This window comes from Oncorhynchus clarkii, chromosome 6, assembly GCF_045791955.1.
Source record: "Oncorhynchus clarkii lewisi isolate Uvic-CL-2024 chromosome 6, UVic_Ocla_1.0, whole genome shotgun sequence".
In the NCBI taxonomy this organism is placed as follows: domain Eukaryota; kingdom Metazoa; phylum Chordata; class Actinopteri; order Salmoniformes; family Salmonidae; genus Oncorhynchus; species Oncorhynchus clarkii.
This window is the reverse complement of record NC_092152.1, coordinates 85,374,433-85,393,589: the sequence shown is the minus strand read 5'-3', so window position 1 is coordinate 85,393,589 and position 19,157 is coordinate 85,374,433. Positions and strand designations below refer to the sequence as shown.

General features: G+C 46.4%; 1 protein-coding gene across 1 annotated transcript in view; it reads left to right on the top strand.

Moving 5' to 3' along the window:
- Nucleotides 1-19,157, top strand: part of LOC139411747 (rhophilin-2-like) — a 78,271-nt gene that overhangs the window by 12,401 nt on the left and 46,713 nt on the right. Inside the window, exon 2 of the mRNA XM_071158444.1 lies at nt 16,325-16,440. Coding sequence (XP_071014545.1) covers nt 16,325-16,440 — 116 coding nt within the window. The remainder of the gene's footprint in view (nt 1-16,324; nt 16,441-19,157) is intronic.

The following is a 19,157-nucleotide window of genomic DNA, read 5'->3' as shown; positions in this document are numbered from 1 at the left end:
TTGAATGGTACACTATTCCCTATGGGGCCCTGGTTGAATGGTACACTCTTCCCTATGGGGCCCTGGTTGAATGGTACACTATTCCCTATGGGCCCTGGTTGAATGGTACACTATTCCCTATGGGGCCCTGGTTGAATGGTACACTATTCCCTATGGGGCCTGGTCCAATGGTACACTATTCCCTATGGGCCCTGGTTGAATGGTACACTATTCCCTATGGGGCCTGGTTGAATGGTACACTGTTCCCTATGGGCCCTGGTTGAATGGTACACTATTCCCTATGGGCCCTGGTTGAATGGTACACTATTCCAAATGGGCCCTGGTTGAATGGTACACTATTCCATATGGGGCCCTGGTTGAATGGTACACTATTCCATATGGGCCCTGGTTGAATGGTACACTATTCCCTATGGGCCCTGGTTGAATGGTACACTATTCCCTATGGGCCCTGGTTGAATGGTACATGGTACACTATTCCCTATGGGCCCTGGTTGAATGGTACACTATTCCCTATGGGCCCTGGTTGAATGGTACACTATTCCCTATGGGCCCTGGTTGAATGGTACAGTATTCCCTATGGGCCCTGGTTGAATGGTACACTATTCCCTATGGGCCCTGGTTGAATGGTACACTATTCCCTATGGGCCCTGGTTGAATGGTACACTATTCCCTATGGGCCCTGGTTGAATGGTACAGTATTCCCTATGGGCCCTGGTTGAATGGTACACTATTCCCTATGGGGCCCTGGTCGAATGGTACACTATTCCCTATGGGGCCCTGGTCGAATGGTACACTATTCCCTATGGGGCCCTGGTTGAATGGTACACTATTCCCTATGGGGCCCTGGTTGAATGGTACACTATTCCCTATGGGGCCCTGGTTGAATGGTACACTATTCCCTATGGGCCCTGGTTGAATGGTACACTATTCCCTATGGGGCCCTGGTCGAATGGTACACTATTCCCTATGGGGCCCTGGTTGAATGGTACACTATTCCCTATGGGGCCCTGGTTGAATGGTACACTATTCCCTATGGGCCCTGGTTGAATGGTACACTATTCCCTATGGGCCCTGGTCCAATGGTACACTATTCCCTATGGGGCCCTGGTTGAATGGTACACTATTCCCTATGGGGCCCTGGTTGAATGGTACACTATTCCCTATGGGCCCTGGTCCAATGGTACACTATTCCCTATGGGCCCTGGTTGAATGGTACATGGTACACTATTCCCTATGGGCCCTGGTTGAATGGTACACTATTCCCTATGGGGCCCTGGTTGAATGGTACACTATTCCCTATGGGCCCTGGTTGAATGGTACACTATTCCCTATGGGCCCTGGTCCAATGGTACACTATTCCCTATGGGCCCTGGTTGAATGGTACACTATTCCCTATGGGCCCTGGTTGAATGGTACACTATTCCCTATGGGGCCCTGGTTGAATGGTACACTATTCCCTATGGGCCCTGGTTGAATGGTACACTATTCCCTATGGGCCCTGGTCCAATGGTACACTATTCCCTATGGGGCCCTGGTTGAATGGTACACTATTCCCTATGGGCCCTGGTCCAATGGTACACTATTCCCTATGGGCCCTGGTCCAATGGTACACTATTCCCTATGGGCCCTGGTTGAATGGTACACTATTCCCTATGGGGCCCTGGTTGAATGGTACACTATCTGCAATGGGCCCTGGTCTAAAGTAGTGCACTATAGGGGCCCTGGTCTAAAGTAGTGCTCTATAGGGGCCCTGGTCTAAAGTAGTGCTCTATAGGGGCCCTGGTCTAAAGTAGTGCACTATAGGGGCCCTGGTCTAAAGTAGTGCACTATAGGGGCCATTTGGGACACAGCCCATGAAAGACCTGTCATGAAACCAGAGTTATTCTTCAGAGATGTAGTTTCTCCTGGATTGGATCTGGAATTCCTGGGAGTTTCTGTAGAAAGGGGTTTAGTTTCTGTAGAAAGGGGTTTAGTTTCTGTAGAAAGGGGTTTAGTTTCTGTAGAAAGGGGTTTAACTTCTGAGGAAAGGGGTTTAGTTTCTGGGGGGTTTAGTTTCTGTAGAAAGGGGTTTAGTTTCTGGAGAAAGGGGTTTAGTTTCTGGGGGGATTTAGTTGCTGGAGAAAGGGGTTTAGTTGCTAAAGAAAGGGGTTTAGTTGCTAAAGAAAGGGGTTTAGTTTCTGGAGAAAGGGGTTTAGTTTATGTAGAAAGGGGTTTAGTTTCTGGGGAAAGGGGTTTAGTTTCTGGGGAAAGGGGTTTAGTTTCTGGGGAAAGGGGTTTAGTTTCTGGAGAAAGGGGTTTAGTTTCTGGAGAAAGGGGTTTAGTTTCTGGGGGGTTTAGTTTCTGTAGAAAGGGGTTTAGTTTCTGGGGGGTTTAGTTTCTAGGGGGTTTAGTTTCTGGGGGGTTTAGTTTCTGGAGAAAGGGGTTTAGTTTCTGGAGAAAGGGGTTTAGTTTCTGGAGAAAGGGGTTTAGTTTCTGGAGAAAGGGGTTTAGTTTCTGGAGAAAGGGTTTTAGTTTCTGGGGGTTTAGTTTCTGGAGAAAGGGGTTTAGTTTCTGGAGAAAGGGGTTTAGTTTCTGGAGAAAGGGGTTTAGTTTCTGTAGAAAGGGGTTTAGTTTCTGGAGAAAGGGGTTTAGTTTCTGGAGAAATGGTTTTAGTTTCTAGAGAAAGGGGTTTAGTTTCTGGAGAAATGGGTTTAGTTTCTGTAGACCTGGAGAAAGGGGTTTAGTTTCTGGAGAAAGGGTTTTAGTTTCTGGGGGGTTTAGTTTCTGTAGAAAGGGGTTTAGTCTCTGGGGGGTTTAGTTTCTGGGGGGTTTAGTTTCTGGAGAAAGGGGTTTAGTTTCTGGAGAAAGGGGTTTAGTTTCTGGAGAAAGGGGTTTAGTTTCTAGGGGGTTTAGTTTCTGGAGAAAGGCATTTAGTTTCTGGAGAAAGTGGTTTAGTTTCTGGTGGGTTTAGTTTCTGGAGAAAGGGGTTTAGTTTCTGGAGAAAGGGGTTTAGTTTCTGGAGAAAGGGGTTTAGTTTCTGGAGAAAGGGGTTTAGTTTCTGTAGAAAGGGGTTTAGTTTCTGGAGAAAGGGGTTTAGTTTCTGGGGGGGTTTAGTTGCTGGAGAAAGGGGTTTAGTTTCTGGAGAAAGGGGTTTAGTTTCTGGGGGGTTTAGTTTCTGGAGAAAGGGGTTTAGTTTCTGGAGAAAGGGGTTTAGTTTCTGTAGAAAGGGGTTTAGTTTCTGTAGAAAGGGGTTTAACTTCTGAGGAAAGGGGTTTAGTTTCTGGGGGGTTTAGTTTCTGTAGAAAGGGGTTTAGTTTCTGGAGAAAGGGGTTTAGTTGCTAAAGAAAGGGGTTTAGTTTCTGGAGAAAGGGGTTTAGTTTATGTAGAAAGGGGTTTAGTTTCTGGGGAAAGGGGTTTAGTTTCTGGGGGGATTTAGTTGCTGGAGAAAGGGGTTTAGTTGCTAAAGAAAGGGGTTTAGTTGCTAAAGAAAGGGGTTTAGTTTCTGGAGAAAGGGGTTTAGTTTATGTAGAAAGGGGTTTAGTTTCTGGGGAAAGGGGTTTAGTTTCTGGGGAAAGGGGTTTAGTTTCTGGAGAAAGGGGTTTAGTTTCTGGAGAAAGGGGTTTAGTTTCTGGGGGGTTTAGTTTCTGGGGGGTTTAGTTTCTAGAGAAAGGGGTTTAGTTTCTGGAGAAAGGGGTTTAGTTTCTGGAGAAAGGGGTTTAGTTTCTGGAGAAAGGGTTTTAGTTTCTGGGGGGTTTAGTTTCTGGAGAAAGGGGTTTAGTTTCTGGAGAAAGGGGTTTAGTTTCTGGAGAAAGGGGTTTAGTTTCTGTAGAAAGGGGTTTAGTTTCTGGGGGGTTTAGTTTCTGGAGAACGGGGTTTAGTTTCTGGAGAAAGGGTTTTAGTTTCTAGAGAAAGGGGTTTAGTTTCTGGAGAAAGGGGTTTAGTTTCTGGGGGGTTTAGTTTCTGGAGAAAGGGGTTTAGTTTCTGTAGACCTGGAGAAAGGGGTTTAGTTTCTGGAGAAAGGGTTTTAGTTTCTGGGGGGTTTAGTTTCTGTAGAAAGGGGTTTAGTTTCTGGGGGGTTTAGTTTCTGGGGGGTTTAGTTTCTGGGGGGTTTAGTTTCTGGAGAAAGGGGTTTAGTTTCTGGAGAAAGGGGTTTAGTTTCTAGGGGGTTTAGTTTCTGGAGAAAGGGGTTTAGTTTCTGGAGAAAGGGGTTTAGTTTCTGGAGAAAGGGGTTTAGTTTCTGGAGAAAGGGGTTTAGTTTCTGTAGAAAGGGGTTTAGTTTCTGGAGAAAGGGGTTTAGTTTCTGGGGGGGTTTAGTTTCTGGGGGGGTTTAGTTGCTGGAGAAAGGGGTTTAGTTTCTGGAGAAAGGGGTTTAGTTTCTGGGGGGTTTAGTTTCTGGAGAAATGGGTTTAGTTTCTGGGGAAAGGGGTTTAGTTTCTGGAGAAAGGGGTTTAGTTTCTGGAGAAAGGGGTTTAGTTTCTGGAGAAAGGGGTTTAGTTTCTGGAGAAAGGGGTTTAGTATCTGGAGAAAGCTGTTTAGTTTCTGTAGAAAGGGGTTTGGTTTCTGGAGAAAGGGGTTTAGTTTCTGTAGAAAGGGGTTTAGTTTCTGGGGGGTTTAGTTTCTGGAGAAAGGGGTTTAGTTTCTGGTGAAACAGGATGTAGTTCAAAATGTTGGCTCTTCAATTGTATGTTAGATATCCACAGAAGCCCAGGGTAGAGCCTAGTAAATATATCACCATAAAGACCATCTGTACAGGAGCCCAGAGTAGAGCCTAGTAAATAGATCACCATAAAGACTATCTGTACAGGAGCCCGGGTAGAGCCTAGTAAATAGATCACCATGAAGACCATCTGTACAGGAGCCCAGGGTAGAGCCTAGTAAATAGATCACCATAAAGACTATCTGTACAGGAGCCCGGGTAGAGCCTAGTAAATAGATCACCATAAAGACTATCTGTACAGGAGCCCAGAGTAGAGCCTAGTAAATAGATCACCATAAAGACCATCTGTACAGGAGCCCAGAGTAGAGCCTAGTAAATAGATCACCATAAAGACCATCTTTACAGGAGCCCAGAGTAGAGCCTAGTAAATAGATCACCATAAAGACCATCTGTACAGGAGCCCAGGGTAGAGCCTAGTAAATAGATCACCATAAAGACCATCTGTACAGGAGCCCAGGGTAGAGCCTAGTAAATAGATCACCATAAAGACCATCTGTACAGGAGCCCAGGGTAGAGCCTAGTAAATAGATCACCATAAAGACCATCTGTACAGGAGCCCAGGGTAGAGCCTAGTAAATAGATCACCATAAAGACCATCTGTACAGGAGCCCAGGGTAGAGCCTAGTAAATAGATCACCATGAAGACCATCTGTACAGGAGCCCAGGGTAGAGCCTAGTAAATAGATCACCATAAAGACCATCTGTACAGGAGCCCAGGGTAGAGCCTAGTAAATAGATCACCATAAAGACCATCTGTACAGGAGCCCAGGGTAGAGCCTAGTAAATAGATCACCATAAAGACCATCTGTACTGGAGCCCAGAGTAGAGCCTAGTAATTAGATCACCATAAAGACCATCTGTACAGGTTGTCTGGTGTCCCTTTCTCATTTATTTGTTTAAAAGCTTTTATTTAACTTGGCAAGTCAGTTAAGAACAAATTCTTATTTTACAATGACGTCCAAACCCCGGACGACGCCGGGCCGATTGTTCGCCACGACTCTATGGGACTCCCAATCACGTCCGGATGTCATACAGCCTGGATTCGAACCAGGGACTGTAGTGACGCCCAGTGCCTTAGACCGCTGCGCCACTCTGGAGTCCAAAGGTCACGGTCGTAAGATATTTACAGTGTCCCGTAACCTTTATCTATGGAGGAAGAGAATTCAGTCGTCTGTCGTGGAGTAATGGTTATGTCCCAAGTAGCACCCTATTCCCTATGTAAGACTGAACACTACTTTTGACCAGGGTCCGTAAGGGTGTCATGTGACTCCACCGTGGCGTTACATGTTGACTCTGGCTGTCACCGTTCTCACAGGCTGAACCAGTGCAGTCACATATTTGTGTATCCGCCCGGGCAGAGGCTTGTTTTTCTTAGTCAACCTGTAGTTAGTGCAGCGATGAAAATGATTGGTTTTAGGTGTTGAAAGGGGTTAGGTGTTGAAAGGGGTTAGGTGTTGAAAAGGGTCTTTGTTGTAGTCAAGCTGCCCTGATCTCCCTGTGAAGAGAGACTGGCCTTAGGCTTTGTAGCAGACTTCCTCTGTCTATTAATGCTCTGTTTATGAGTCTGATGAGCAAGGGAGAGGGTGGGAGTTAGACCCCTCTCTCTCCCTCTCTCTCTCCCTCTCTCTCTCTCTCCCTCTCTCTCTCCCTCTCTCTCGCTCCCTCTCTCTCTCTCCCTCTCTCTCTCTCTCTCTCTCTCGCTCCCTCTCCCTCTCCCTCTCTCTCGCTCCCTCTCTCTCTCTCTCGCTCCCTCTCTCTCTCTCTCGCTCCCTCGCTCCCTCTCTCAATTCAATTTCAATTCAAGGGCTTTATTGTCATGGGAAACATGTGTTAACATTGCCAAAGCAAGTGAGGTAGATAATATATAAAGTGAATATATAAAGTGAAATAAACAATACAAATTAACAGTAAACATTACACATACAGAAGTTTTAAAACAATAAAAGACAATCCAAATGTCATATATATATATATATATATATATATATATATATATATATATATATATATATATATATATATATATATATATATATATATACAGTGTTTTAACAATGTACAAATGGTTAAAGGACACAAGATAAAATAAATAAGCATAAATATGGGTTGTATTTACAATGGTGTGTGTTCTTCACTGGTTGCCCTTTTCTCGTGGCAACAGGTCACAAATCTTGTTGCTGTGATGTCACACTGGAATTTCACCCAGTAGATATGGGAGTTTATCAACATTGGATTTGTTTTCGAATTCTTTGTGGATCTGTGTAATCTGAGGGAAATATGTCTCTCTAATATGGTCATACATTGGGCAGGAGGTTAGGAAGTGCAGCTCAGTTTCCACCTCATTTTGTGGGCAGTGAGCACATAGCCTGTCTTCTCTTGAGAGCCATGTCTGCCTACGGCGGCCTTTCTCAAAAGCAAGGCTATGCTCACTGAGTCTGTACAAAGTCAAAGCTTTCCTTAATTTTGGGTCAGTCACAGTGGTCAGGTATTCTGCCGCTGTGTATTCTCTGTTTAGGGCCAAATAGCATTCTAGTTTGCTCTGTTTTTTTTGTTAATTCTTTCCAATGTGTCAAGTAATTATCTTTTTGTTTTCTCATGATTTGGTTGGGTCTAATTCTGCTGTTGTCCTGGGGCTCTGTAGGGTGTGTTTGTGTTTGTGAACAGAGCCCCAGGACCAGCTTGCTTAAGGGACTCTTCTCCAGGTTATCTCGCTCGCTCGCTCTCTCTCTCTCTTGCTCTCTCGTGTAGAACGCAACAATATATTTCATGGAACAGTGATTTGAGTTTTTCCATAGTGTCTTCACACACCACAGCAACCTTTCCCACTCCTGTAAGCAGGCTTCTCAAGCCAAAGCTCGGTCTCTGCCTGAAGAGGTTTGCACATTCAGGAAACCACAGGGCAATAAGACATACAGGAGTCCTGGTGATTTGGTCATGTTTAAACAACATTTGGGATTTGGAAACAGTGTTCGGCGTTGGTGGAGTTTTCAGTTAAGTGTTGGCCCTTTTTTCTGTCTCTCCTGTCTCTCGCTCTGTGTCTCTCGCTCTGTGTCTCTCGCTCTGTGTCTCTCGCTCTGTGTCTCTCGCTCTGTGTCTCTCGCTCTGTGTCTCTCGCTCTGTGTCTCTCGCTCTGTGTCTCTCGCTCTGTGTCTCTCGCTCTGTCTCTCTCGCTCTGTCTCTCTCGCTCTGTGTCTCTCGCTCTGTCTCATCTCTCGCTCTGTGTCTCTCGCTCTCTCTGTCTTCTCTGCCTGGTGAGAATGAGCTCAGTGATTTACTATGCTGCTCTAACAAATGCTCCACAGACTCGCCGCTCAACTCCTGGTCTGCCGATAATCCTGTGAGATGCCATGGTAACGTGGTTTCAGGCCGGGTTCCCAAACCTCTGCTGTTTTCCTGAACTGGTTTCAGGCCGGGTTCCCAAACCTCGTTTGTCCCCCCCCAGGCGTTAGGGACGTTAGGGACGTTTGTCGTCCCCAGGCGTTAGGGACGTTTGTCCCCCCCCCCCCAGGCGTTAGGGACGTTTGTCCCCCAGTGCAACAGCAGCCAGATACCATTGACGTAGAATCAGCTCAAGGCTGTCCCAGTCCCAAACCACTCAGACAAATTGACAACATGTGCCCTGGCCCAGAAAAAGAGAGGCTGGGCTTGTGTCCTAAATGGCACCCTATTCCCTACATAGCCCTGGTCTAAAGTAGTGCACTATATGGGGAATAGGGTTCTGGTCTAAAGTAGTGCACCAAATGGGGAATAGGGCCCTGGTCTAAAGTAGTGCACTATATGCGGAATAGGGCCCTGGTCTAAAGTAGTGCACTATATGGGGAATAGGGCCCTGGGTTAAAGTAGTGCACTATATGGGGAATAAGGCCCTGGTCTAAAGAAGTGCACTATATGGGGAATAGGGCCCTGGGTTAAAGTAGTGCACTATATGGGGAATAGGGCTCTGGTCTAAAGTAGTGCACTATATGCGGAATAGGGCCCTGGTCTAAAGTAGTGCACTATATGGGGAATAGGGCCCTGGTCTAAAGTAGTGCACTATATGGGGAATAGGGCCCTGGGTTAAAGTAGTGCACTATATGGGGAATAGGGCTCTGGTCTATTGTAGTACCACTATATAGGGAATAGGGCTCTGGTCTAAAGTAGTACCACTATATAGGGAATAGGGCTCTGGTCTATAGTAGTACCACTATATAGGGAATAGGGCTCTGTTCTATAGTAGTGCACTATATAGGGAATAGGACTCTGTTCTATAGTAGTGCACTATATAGGGAATATGGTTCCATTTGGTACAACCTCTGCAGTCTGTCTGGACAATGTCAGAGGAAACACAGTAAAAAGCCCCCCGTGTTTCTACTGCAAAATAACATTGAATCATCCCTTTAAGAAAGACTCCAACTCCTCCCCTTTAATTAGGGTTTAACCGTGTGTGTAGCCAAACCTCATTATATTGTGCTGCTGCAGGGAGGGTGAACTCTGACCTCATTTCTATCCTCCTGTCCAATCAGACAGTTCGTATAACGTGTAGAGATGTTTACCGTGATGAACCGTGGCTCTGAATTCATGTTGTTCTTTATGTTTTAACGTTACACAACACTCCTCCTTCACTCTGAATGGTTCAATGGAGAGGGTCTCTTCAGTAGTCTGTCCAAAGACGAGAGAGGCAGCTAACCCGACTGTTCCCTGATTTACTCTGTCGGCGTCCCAATTGGACCCCACGCCCACCTGTTCTCCGGGCCCATAGGGCCTTGGTCAAAGTAGTGCACTATGTCGGGTGCCATTTGGGATGCAGAATATAACTTGGGGCTTGTTATTGGGAGCTTGTTAGTGGCCAGCAGACACAGTCCCCAGTCTGTTGGTCCAGACCGAAGCTGAGACAGACTGAGAGTCTTTGTCCCAGGCTGAGCTCCGTTACTAATGAACACTCTAATAGGACTCTGTTCTGGGCCTGTTTTCATAAAGAGCCTCTCAATGTTGTTGTGCTGATCTAGGATCAGTTTAGTCTGTTAAATAATAATGAATTATAGGGGGGGGGGGGGGGGGGACCTGGTCGTACATCAGCACTCCTATTCTGAGATGCTTTGTGAGTACTTGGACTTTTAATAGGACTCTGTTCTGGGACTGTTTTTAATAGGAGTCTGTTCTGGGACTGTTTTTAATAGGAGTCTGTTCTGGGACTGTTTTTAATAGGAGTCTGTTCTGGGACTGTTTTTAATAGGAGTCTGTTCTGGGACTGTTTTTAATAGGAGTCTGTTCTGGGACTGTTTTTAATAGGAGTCTGTTCTGGGACTGTTTTTAATAGGAGTCTGTTCTGGGACTGTTTTTAATAGGAGTCTGTTCTGGGACTGTTTTTAATAGGAGTCTGTTCTGGGACTGTTTTTAATAGGAGTCTGTTCTGGGACTGTTTTTAATAGGAGTCTGTTCTGGGACTGTTTTTAATAGGAGTCTGTTCTGGGACTGTTTTTAATAGGAGTCTGTTCTGGGACTGTTTTTAATAGGAGTCTGTTCTGGGACTGTTTTTAATAGGAGTCTGTTCTGGGACTGTTTTTAATAGGAGTCTGTTCTGGGACTGTTTTTAATAGGAGTCTGTTCTGGGACTGTTTTTAATAGGAGTCTGTTCTGGGACTGTTTTTAATAAGAGTCTGTTCTGGGACTGTTTTTAATAGGACTCTGGAAGGTTCGGGACATAAATCGACCCCTACAGTATGCTGTTTCTCTACTGTGACTTAAGATTCAGATTGACACCTGACTAAATGGATTTCAGCCGGCTGCAGTATCTAAAGGGCCAATCAGGAAGACATTCCTTGGGATTCATATTATCCCCCAAAAATCTACCTAGTTTCACTACCGGTTTATAATTCATATTGATCTGAGAGACTTCTGGGGAAATATTGATCAAGAGACTTCTGGGGAAATATTGATCAAGAGACTTCTGGGGAAATATTGATCAAGAGACTTCTGGGGAAATATTGATCAAGAGACTTCTGGGGAAATATTGATCAAGAGACTTCTGGGGAAATATTGATCAAGAGACGTCTGGGGAAATATTGATCAAGAGACTTCTGGGGAAATATTGATCAAGAGACTTCTGGGGAAATATTGATCAAGAGACTTCTGGGGAAATATTGATCAAGAGACTTCTGGGGAAATATTGATCAAGAGACTTCTGGGGAAATATTGATCAAGAGACTTCTGGGGAAATATTGATCAAGAGACTTCTGGGGAAATATTGATCAAGAGACTTCTGGGGAAATATTGATCAAGAGACTTCTGGGGAAATATTGATCAAGAGACGTCTGGGGAAATATTGATCAAGAGACTTCTGGGGAAATATTGATCAAGAGACTTCTGGGGAAATATTGATCAAGAGACATCTGGGGAAATATTGATCAAGAGACTTCTGGGGAAATATTGATCAAGAGACTTCTGGGGAAATATTGATCAAGAGACTTCTGGGGAAATATTGATCAAGAGACTTCTGGGGAAATATTGATCAAGAGACTTCTGGGGAAATACCGAAAAAATGGAAGTGTCCATTTTTCTTAAAAAAAAAAGTGTTTAAAGCCAATATCTGGTCAGTACACCAGGGTTCTTCCCAAATAAGAAGGGGGGCGCTGTGTCACCTTGTTGACTTGGCTTCACTCTGACTATAGCCTTGTCGACTTGGCTACACTCTGACTATAGCCTTGTCGACTTGGCTGCACACTCTGACTATAGCCTTGTCGACTTGGCTGCACACTCTGACTATAGCCTTGTTGACTTGGCTGCACACTCTGACTATAGCCTTGTTGACTTGGCTACACACTCTGACTATAGCCTTGTCGACTTGGCTGCACTCTGACTATAGCCTTGTTGACTTGGCTACACACTGACTATAGCCTTGTCGACTTGGCTACACTCTGACTATAGCCTTGTCGACTTGGCTGCACACTCTGACTATAGCCTTGTCGACTTGGCTGCACACTCTGACTATAGCCTTGTTGACTTGGCTGCACACTCTGACTATAGCCTTGTTGACTTGGCTACACACTGACTATAGCCTTGTCGACTTGGCTACACTCTGACTATAGCCTTGTTGACTTGGCTACACTCTGACTATAGCCTTGTTGACTTGGCTACACTCTGACTATAGCCTTGTTGACTTGGCTACACTCTGACTATAGCCTTGTTGACTTGGCTACACTCTGACTATAGCCTTGTCGAATCATACAACGCTTGTGTAACGGCAGTCAAAACTAAAGTCAAATGAGCTAGATAATCTCCTTCAATGAATGACCCACAGTTTTTTGCTAAATGGACTTCGAGGATTTTATAAAGCCGATCAGCTCATGAATAACAGAGAGATGAAGAGTAGAGAATAGTTTTTAAATATTCAAGGTATTTTAACGCAAACCAACTGTATTCATATCTACTCTCATACCGTTTTGTTGATCACACGTTCTCTACCCTAAACTCTACAGGCAGCAATACGGGGGTGGTGGTTTTCTAGAAGTATTTTGACATGCTTAGGCTAGACGTGCTTTCATAATGCAGCCTATGGGTTACAGAATAAAGTTAGGATTTTTTTACGCGAGACAGGAGTCAGGATTTGGGGTTTCATTGGGATTGGATAATAGCCTATAGGCTCTAGGACCGTAGAAGACAGAATGTTGTCTGTGACAGAGATGCCTAACGTAGTGGATTGTCCGTAGGGCCAATCAGATATGGGAGTTTATGAAGAGTCACAATGACATCTCAAAGAGACACGTTATTTTATAGGTTAAACTGTTGGGGTTTCCTGTAGGGTTTATTACATGCATTTGTTCATTCCAGCAGTGTCAATTATGTGTGTTTTAGATTAATGGTGACATTGTGTGTAGTAAATATGCTAGGCTAAAGGCTTCCATTAACAACCTATTGTGTAGTAAATATGCTAGGCTAAAGGCTTCCATTAACAACCTATTGTGTAGTAAATATGCTAGGCTAAAGGCTTCCATTAACAACCTATTGTGTGTAGTAAATATGCTAGGCTAAAGGCTTCCATTAACAACCTATTGTGTGTAGTAAATATGCTAGGCTAAAGGCTACCATTAACAACCTATTGTGTGTAGTAAATATGCTAGGCTAAAGGCTTCCATTAACAACCTATTGTGTAGTAAATATGCTAGGCTAAAGGCTACCATTAACAACCTATTGTGTGTAGTAAATATGCTCGGCTAAAGGCTTCCATTAACAACCTTTTGTGTGTAGTAAATATGCTAGGCTAAAGGCTACCATTAACAACCTATTGTGTGTAGTAAATATGCTAGGCTAAAGGCTACCATTAACAACCTATTGTGTGTAGTAAATATGCTAGGCTAAAGGCTACCATTAACAACCTATTGTGTGTAGTAAATATGCTAGGCTAAAGGCTACCATTAACAACCTATTGTGTGTAGTAAATATGCCTGGCTAAATGCTTCCATTAACAACCTATTTGGATAATGTGCTATTTATATTTTGCTAATCTGATGCTGCCAGTGGTGCACTATGTAGGGAATAGGGTGCCAGTGGTGCACTATGTAGGGAATAGGGTGCCAGTGGGGCACTGTGTAGTGAATAGGGTGCCAGTGGGGCACTGTGTAGGGAATAGGGTGCCAGTGGGGCACTGTGTAGGGAATAGGGTGCCAGTGGTGCACTGTGTAGGGAATAGGGTGCCAGTGGTGCACTATGTAGTGAATAGGGTGCCAGTGGGGCACTGTGTAGTGAATAGGGTGCCAGTGGGGCACTGTGTAGGGAATAGGGTGCCAGTGGGGCACTGTGTAGGGAATAGGGTGCCAGTGGTGCACTGTGTAGGGAATAGGGTGCCAGTGGTGCACTGTGTAGGGAATAGGGTGCCAGTGGTGCACTGTGTAGGGAATAGGGTGCCAGTGGTGCACTATGTAGGGAATAGGGTGCCAGTGGTGCACTGTGTAGGGAATAGGGTGCCAGTGGGGCACTGTGTAGTGAACATGGTGTCATGTGGGATGTAAGAGTTTATAACAGCTTATATCTTACCTTCGGGGGTTTCCTTAGTGACAACGACACCTTAAAACACACAGTCCAGGGCTGGGTATTGTGACGGAGGTTACAGCTTCCTTTTGATAGTCAAATGTTGTCATAAATATCATGACATCATTCTGAATGAGCCTAATAAACTGGTATTGATGGTGTATTGGCATAGCATCAGCATATTGTCATAGGGCCAAGCCCTGGGAGTCTCCTCCCTCTGATGTAGTGGTTTTATTTCCATACAGCGATCAGAGCCACATCCTTTACAGGTGTGTCTCTCTCTCTCTTTGTCTCTCTCTCTCTTTGTCTCTCTCTCTCTTTGTCTCTCTCTCTCTTTGTCTCTCTCTCTCTTTGTCTCTCTCTCTTTTTGTCTCTCTCTCTCTCTCTTTGTGTGTCTCTGTGTCTCTCTGTCTCTCTCTCTCTCTTTGTGTGTCTCTGTCTCTCTCTGTGTCTCTCTCTCTCTCTGTGTCTCTCTCTGTGTCTCTGTCTCTGTCTCAACAATAGCTGCTCTCTGACCTTGCCAAGCCACATCTCCTTGTCTTTATTCTAGTTTTTATTAGGTGATTAATGACAGTCTATGAAGCCATTTACAAACACCCAGTATTGTTGTGTTGAGGAACAGCAACACCTGACAGGTGACGTCTTTCTGGTTGTTGTCCACGTGTTACAGTAATGTTTTATTTGTCAAAACAATATTACAAGTAAATCATGTTTTATTTTTTGGGGGGGATGTTTACTTGTTAGGTCGATGTACAGTAAGTTGTCTACTTCAGTCAGTTGAGTTCAGAGAAAGGAATCGGCTGTTGATCACAGTGAGGAAATAACAAGGAGAGATACATTATTTATCTCAGCGACTAAAATGAGATTGATAGAAATGTCCTATGATCGCACCATGTTTAATACTGTAGGGTGGGTTAGGTACGTAGAGGCCCACTGGGTTAGGTACGCAGAGGCCCGCTGGGTTAGTGTACGCAGAGGCCCGCTGGGTTAGGTACGTAGAAACCATTGGGTTAGGTACGCAGAGGCCCGCTGGGTTAGGTACGCAGAGGCCCTCTGGGTTAGGTACGCAGAGGCCCTCTGGGTTAGGTACGCAGAGGCCCTCTGGGTTAGGTACGCAGAGGCCCTCTGGGTTAGGTACGCCAGGGGCCCTCTGGGTTAGGTACGCCAGGGGCCCGCTGGGTTAGGTACGCCAGGGGCCCGCTGGGCTAGGTACGCCAGGGGCCCGCTGGGCTAGGTACGCCAGGGGCCCGCTGGGCTAGGTACGCCAGGGGCCCGCTGGGCTAGGTACGCCAGGGGCCCGCTGGGCTAGGTACGCCAGGGTCATGTAACTCTGTGTTCTATTTCAGTCTGGGGTTATGTATCTGTAGGTGTCGTCATATTGTGGAGCACAACTATGTGTTGCTAAGCCGACCAGTTTCTCTCTCTGTCTTGTTTTATGTGCTGACACAGTGTACAGGACACACCTCTGTCAACCTGTTAGCTCTACTATTGGCTAGGAACACAGGAACATTACTCTGTAACCTAGGAGCCTGACTGCTGTTCAATTGACCTCTGACTCAGACAAGGACACAGTAACATTCATTTGTATATCTGTGTGTTGACATAGTTAGGTCTGGCAGCCTGTTGCTAGGATACCAGAAGAACAGGTAGGTAGGTCTGGCAGCCTGTTGCCAGGACACCAGAAGAACAGGTAGGTAGGTCTGGCAGCCTGTTGCTAGGACACCAGAAGAACAGGTAGGTAGGTCTGGCAGCCTGTTGCTAGGACACCAGAAGAACAGGTAGGTAGGTCTGGCAGCCTGTTGCTAGGACACCAGAAGAACAGGTAGGTAGGTCTGGCAGCCTGTTGCTAGGACACCGGAAGAACAGGTAGGTAGGTCTGGCAGCCTGTTGCTAGGACACCAGAGGAACAGGTTGTTAGGTCTGGCAGCCTGTTGCCAGGACACCAGAAGAGCAGGTAGGTAGGTCTGGCAGCCTGTTGCCAGGACACCAGAAGAACAGGTAGGTAGGTCTGGCAGCCTGTTGCCAGGACACCAGAAGAACAGGTAGTTAGGTCTGGCAGCCTGTTGCTAGGACACCAGAAGAACAGGTAGGTAGGTAGGTAGGTAGGTCTGGCAGCCTGTTGCTAGGACACCAGAAGAACAGGTAGGTAGGTAGGTCTGGCAGCCTGTTGCTAGGACACCAGAAGAACAGGTAGGTAGGTAGGTAGGTCTGGCAGCCTGTTGCTAGGACACCAGAAGAACAGGTAGGTAGGTCTGGCAGCCTGTTGCTAGGACACCAGGAGAACAGGCAGTGAGTTCTGAAGTCCATGGGGTTTCAGTACAGAGGGGGCAGAGGCACATGGGACTGTCTGCCTTGTCCTTAACTACAGCTTGTTGTGAGCTTCTGGGTTTAATACCAAGACATCCAACACTGTGGAAGTCAGCTTGACCTGGTCATCTGTCCAGCACAGCCCACTCCACACAGGTCCTCAGATACTAATGTCCCCTGTTCTCCTGTCTGTTCTGTAGGGATGTAACCCACTAGCCCTGACAGAAGGGTCCTCTGTTCTGTAGGGATGTAACCTACTAGCCCTGACAGAAGGCTCCTCAGATACTAATGTCCTCTGTTCTCCTGTCTTTTCTGTAGGGATGTAACCCACTAGCCCTGACGGGCCGCTCCAAGCTGCAGAATGAGAGAGCCAGTCTCAACCAACAGATCATTAGACAGATGAGGATGAGAGCTGGGGCAGAGAACTTACTAAGGTACGTACACACACACACACACACACACACAGTCTAACACACACACACAGTCTAACACACAGTCTAACACACACACACACACACACAGACAGTCTAACACACACACACACACACACAGTCTAACACACACAGTCTAACACACACACTCTAACACACACACAGTCTAACACACACAGTCTAACACACACAGTCTAACACACACAGTCTAACACACACAGTCTAACACACAGTCTAACACACACAGTCTCACACACACACAGCCTCTCACACGTACACTAACAGGAAGACAGACACACACTGCAGGCCCTGTATGGTAAGTCAGTGTCCCAGCCTCCATTAGAGAAGAGCCCTGTATGGTAAGGATAGTGTCCCAGCCTCCATTAGAGAAGAGCCCTGTATGGTAAGGACAGCGTCCTAGCCTCCATTAGAGAAGAGCCCTGTATGGTAAGTCAGTGTCCCAGCCTCCATTAGAGAAGAGCCCTGTATGGTAAGTCAGTGTCCCAGCCTCCATTAGAGAAGAGCCCTGTATGGTAAGGACAGTGTCCCAGCCTCCATTAGAGAAGAGCCCTGTATGGTAAGTCAGTGTCCCAGCCTCCAACCCATCCATGCAGACGTCTCCGGATGTTGTGAACAACTAATCAAGTTATTACAGTAGTAACCTTAGTCCGTTCAGCAGGGCCTGAATATGTAGAGGATAGGGACACGTTGTTGTTGTCGAAGGGTTTCAGTCCTCTCTGTCTGTCACCCCTCTGTCACCCCTCTGTCACCCCTCTGTCACCCCTCTGTCACCCCTCTGTCACCCCTCTGTCAGCCCTCTGTCAGCCCTCTGTCAGCCCTCTGTCACCACTCTGTCACCACAGTCTCAACTGTTGGAAGCTCCTTGAGATCAAACACCGACTGAAAGACCAAACATTCCTCGTAGCTCAGAGACACCCGGGAGGAATGTTTTCTAGCCGACATTACTTAACACCTCCGAACAGAGTGTCGTCAGTCAGCCAGTCAGTCAGCCAGTCAGCCAGTCAGCCAGTCAGTCAGTCAGCCAGTCAGCCAGTCAGTCAGTCAGTCAGTCAGTCAGTCAGTCAGTCAGCCAGTCAGCCAGTCAGCCAGCCAGTCAGTCAGTCAGTCAGTCAGTCAGCCAGTCTGTCAGTCAGCCAGTCTCTCAGCCAGTCAGTCAGCCAGCCAGTCAGTCAGCCAGCCAGTCAGCCAGTCAGTCAGTCAGCCAATCAGTCAGTCAGTCAGTCAGCCAGTCAGTCAGTCAGTCAGCCAGTCAGTCAGTCAGCCAGTCAGTCAGCCAGTCAGTCAGCCAGTCAGCCAGCCAGTCAGTCAGCCAGTCAGTCAGTCAGTCAGTCAGTCAGTCAGCCAGTCAGTCAGCCAGTCAGCCAGTCAGTCAGTCAGTCAGTCAGTCAGTCAGCCAGTCAGTCAGTCAGTCAGCCAGCCAGTCTGTCAGCCAGTCAGCCAGCCAGTCTGTCAGCCAGTCAGTCAGTCAGTCAGTCAGTCAGCCAGTCTGTCAGCCAGTCAGTCAGTCAGTCAGTCAGTCAGTCAGCCAGTCTGTCAGCCAGTCAGTCACATGTATTTTTATAAAGCCCTTCGTACATCAGCTGATATCTCAAAGTGCTGTACAGAAACCCAGCCTAAAACCCCAAACAGCAAGCAATGCAGGTGTAGAAGCACGGTGGCTAGGAAAAACTCCAGAGAAATCTCTTTTGTGTTCACACAGCAAAGACCTTGACGTCGTCAGTCACCAAGCCTTGTTAAAATACTCCAAACCTGAAGGTGGCAGTAGTGTTGTTTGGCAACGCATGTCTGTGTTATTAGCTTAGTTAATGGTCTAGATTCCAATGTTATCTAGCTAGCTATGCTAATGTTGTTATTTAGTAGAAAGGCCTTGTTAGATCAGTACCTAGCAAGATGGCCACAGCTAGATAACTACCTAGCAAGATGGCCACAGCTAGATCAGTACCTAGCAAGATGGCCACAGCTAGATAACTACCTAGCAAGATGGCCACAGCTAGATAACTACCTAGCAAGATGGCCACAGCTAGATCAGTACCTAGCAAGATGGCCACAGCTAGTTGACTACCTAGCAAGATGGCCACAGCTAGATGACTACCTAGCAAGATGGCCACAGCTAGATGACTACCTAGCAAGATGGCCACAGCTAGATGACTACCTAGCAAGATGGCCACAGCTAGATGACTACCTAGCAAGATGGCCACAGCTAGATAACTACCTAGCAAGATGGCCACAGCTAGATAACTACCTAGCAAGATGGCCACAGCTAGATGACTACCTAGCAAGATGGCCACAGCTAGATGACTACCTAGCAAGATGGCCACAGCTACATAACTACCTAGCAAGATGGCCACAGCTAGATAACTACCTAGCAAGATGAGGAAGAAACTATTTAATTCACTCTCCATAATCCCAAACTACCAGTGCCAGCCCATAGCCGCATGTTTAGCTAGCTAGCTAACGTTACACTGCCTGTTGTCGTCTGACTCCTGGGACTGATCTCAAATGGCACCCTATTCTCTATATAGTGCACTACTTTAGACCAGAGCCCTATGGCACCCTATTCCCTATATAGTGCACTACTTTAGACCAGAGCCCTGTGGGATGTAGACTTGAATGACCCACCGTGAACTGGGGACCCACTGTGAACTGGAGACCCACCGTGAACTGGGGACCCACCTTGAACTGGGGACCCACCGTGAACT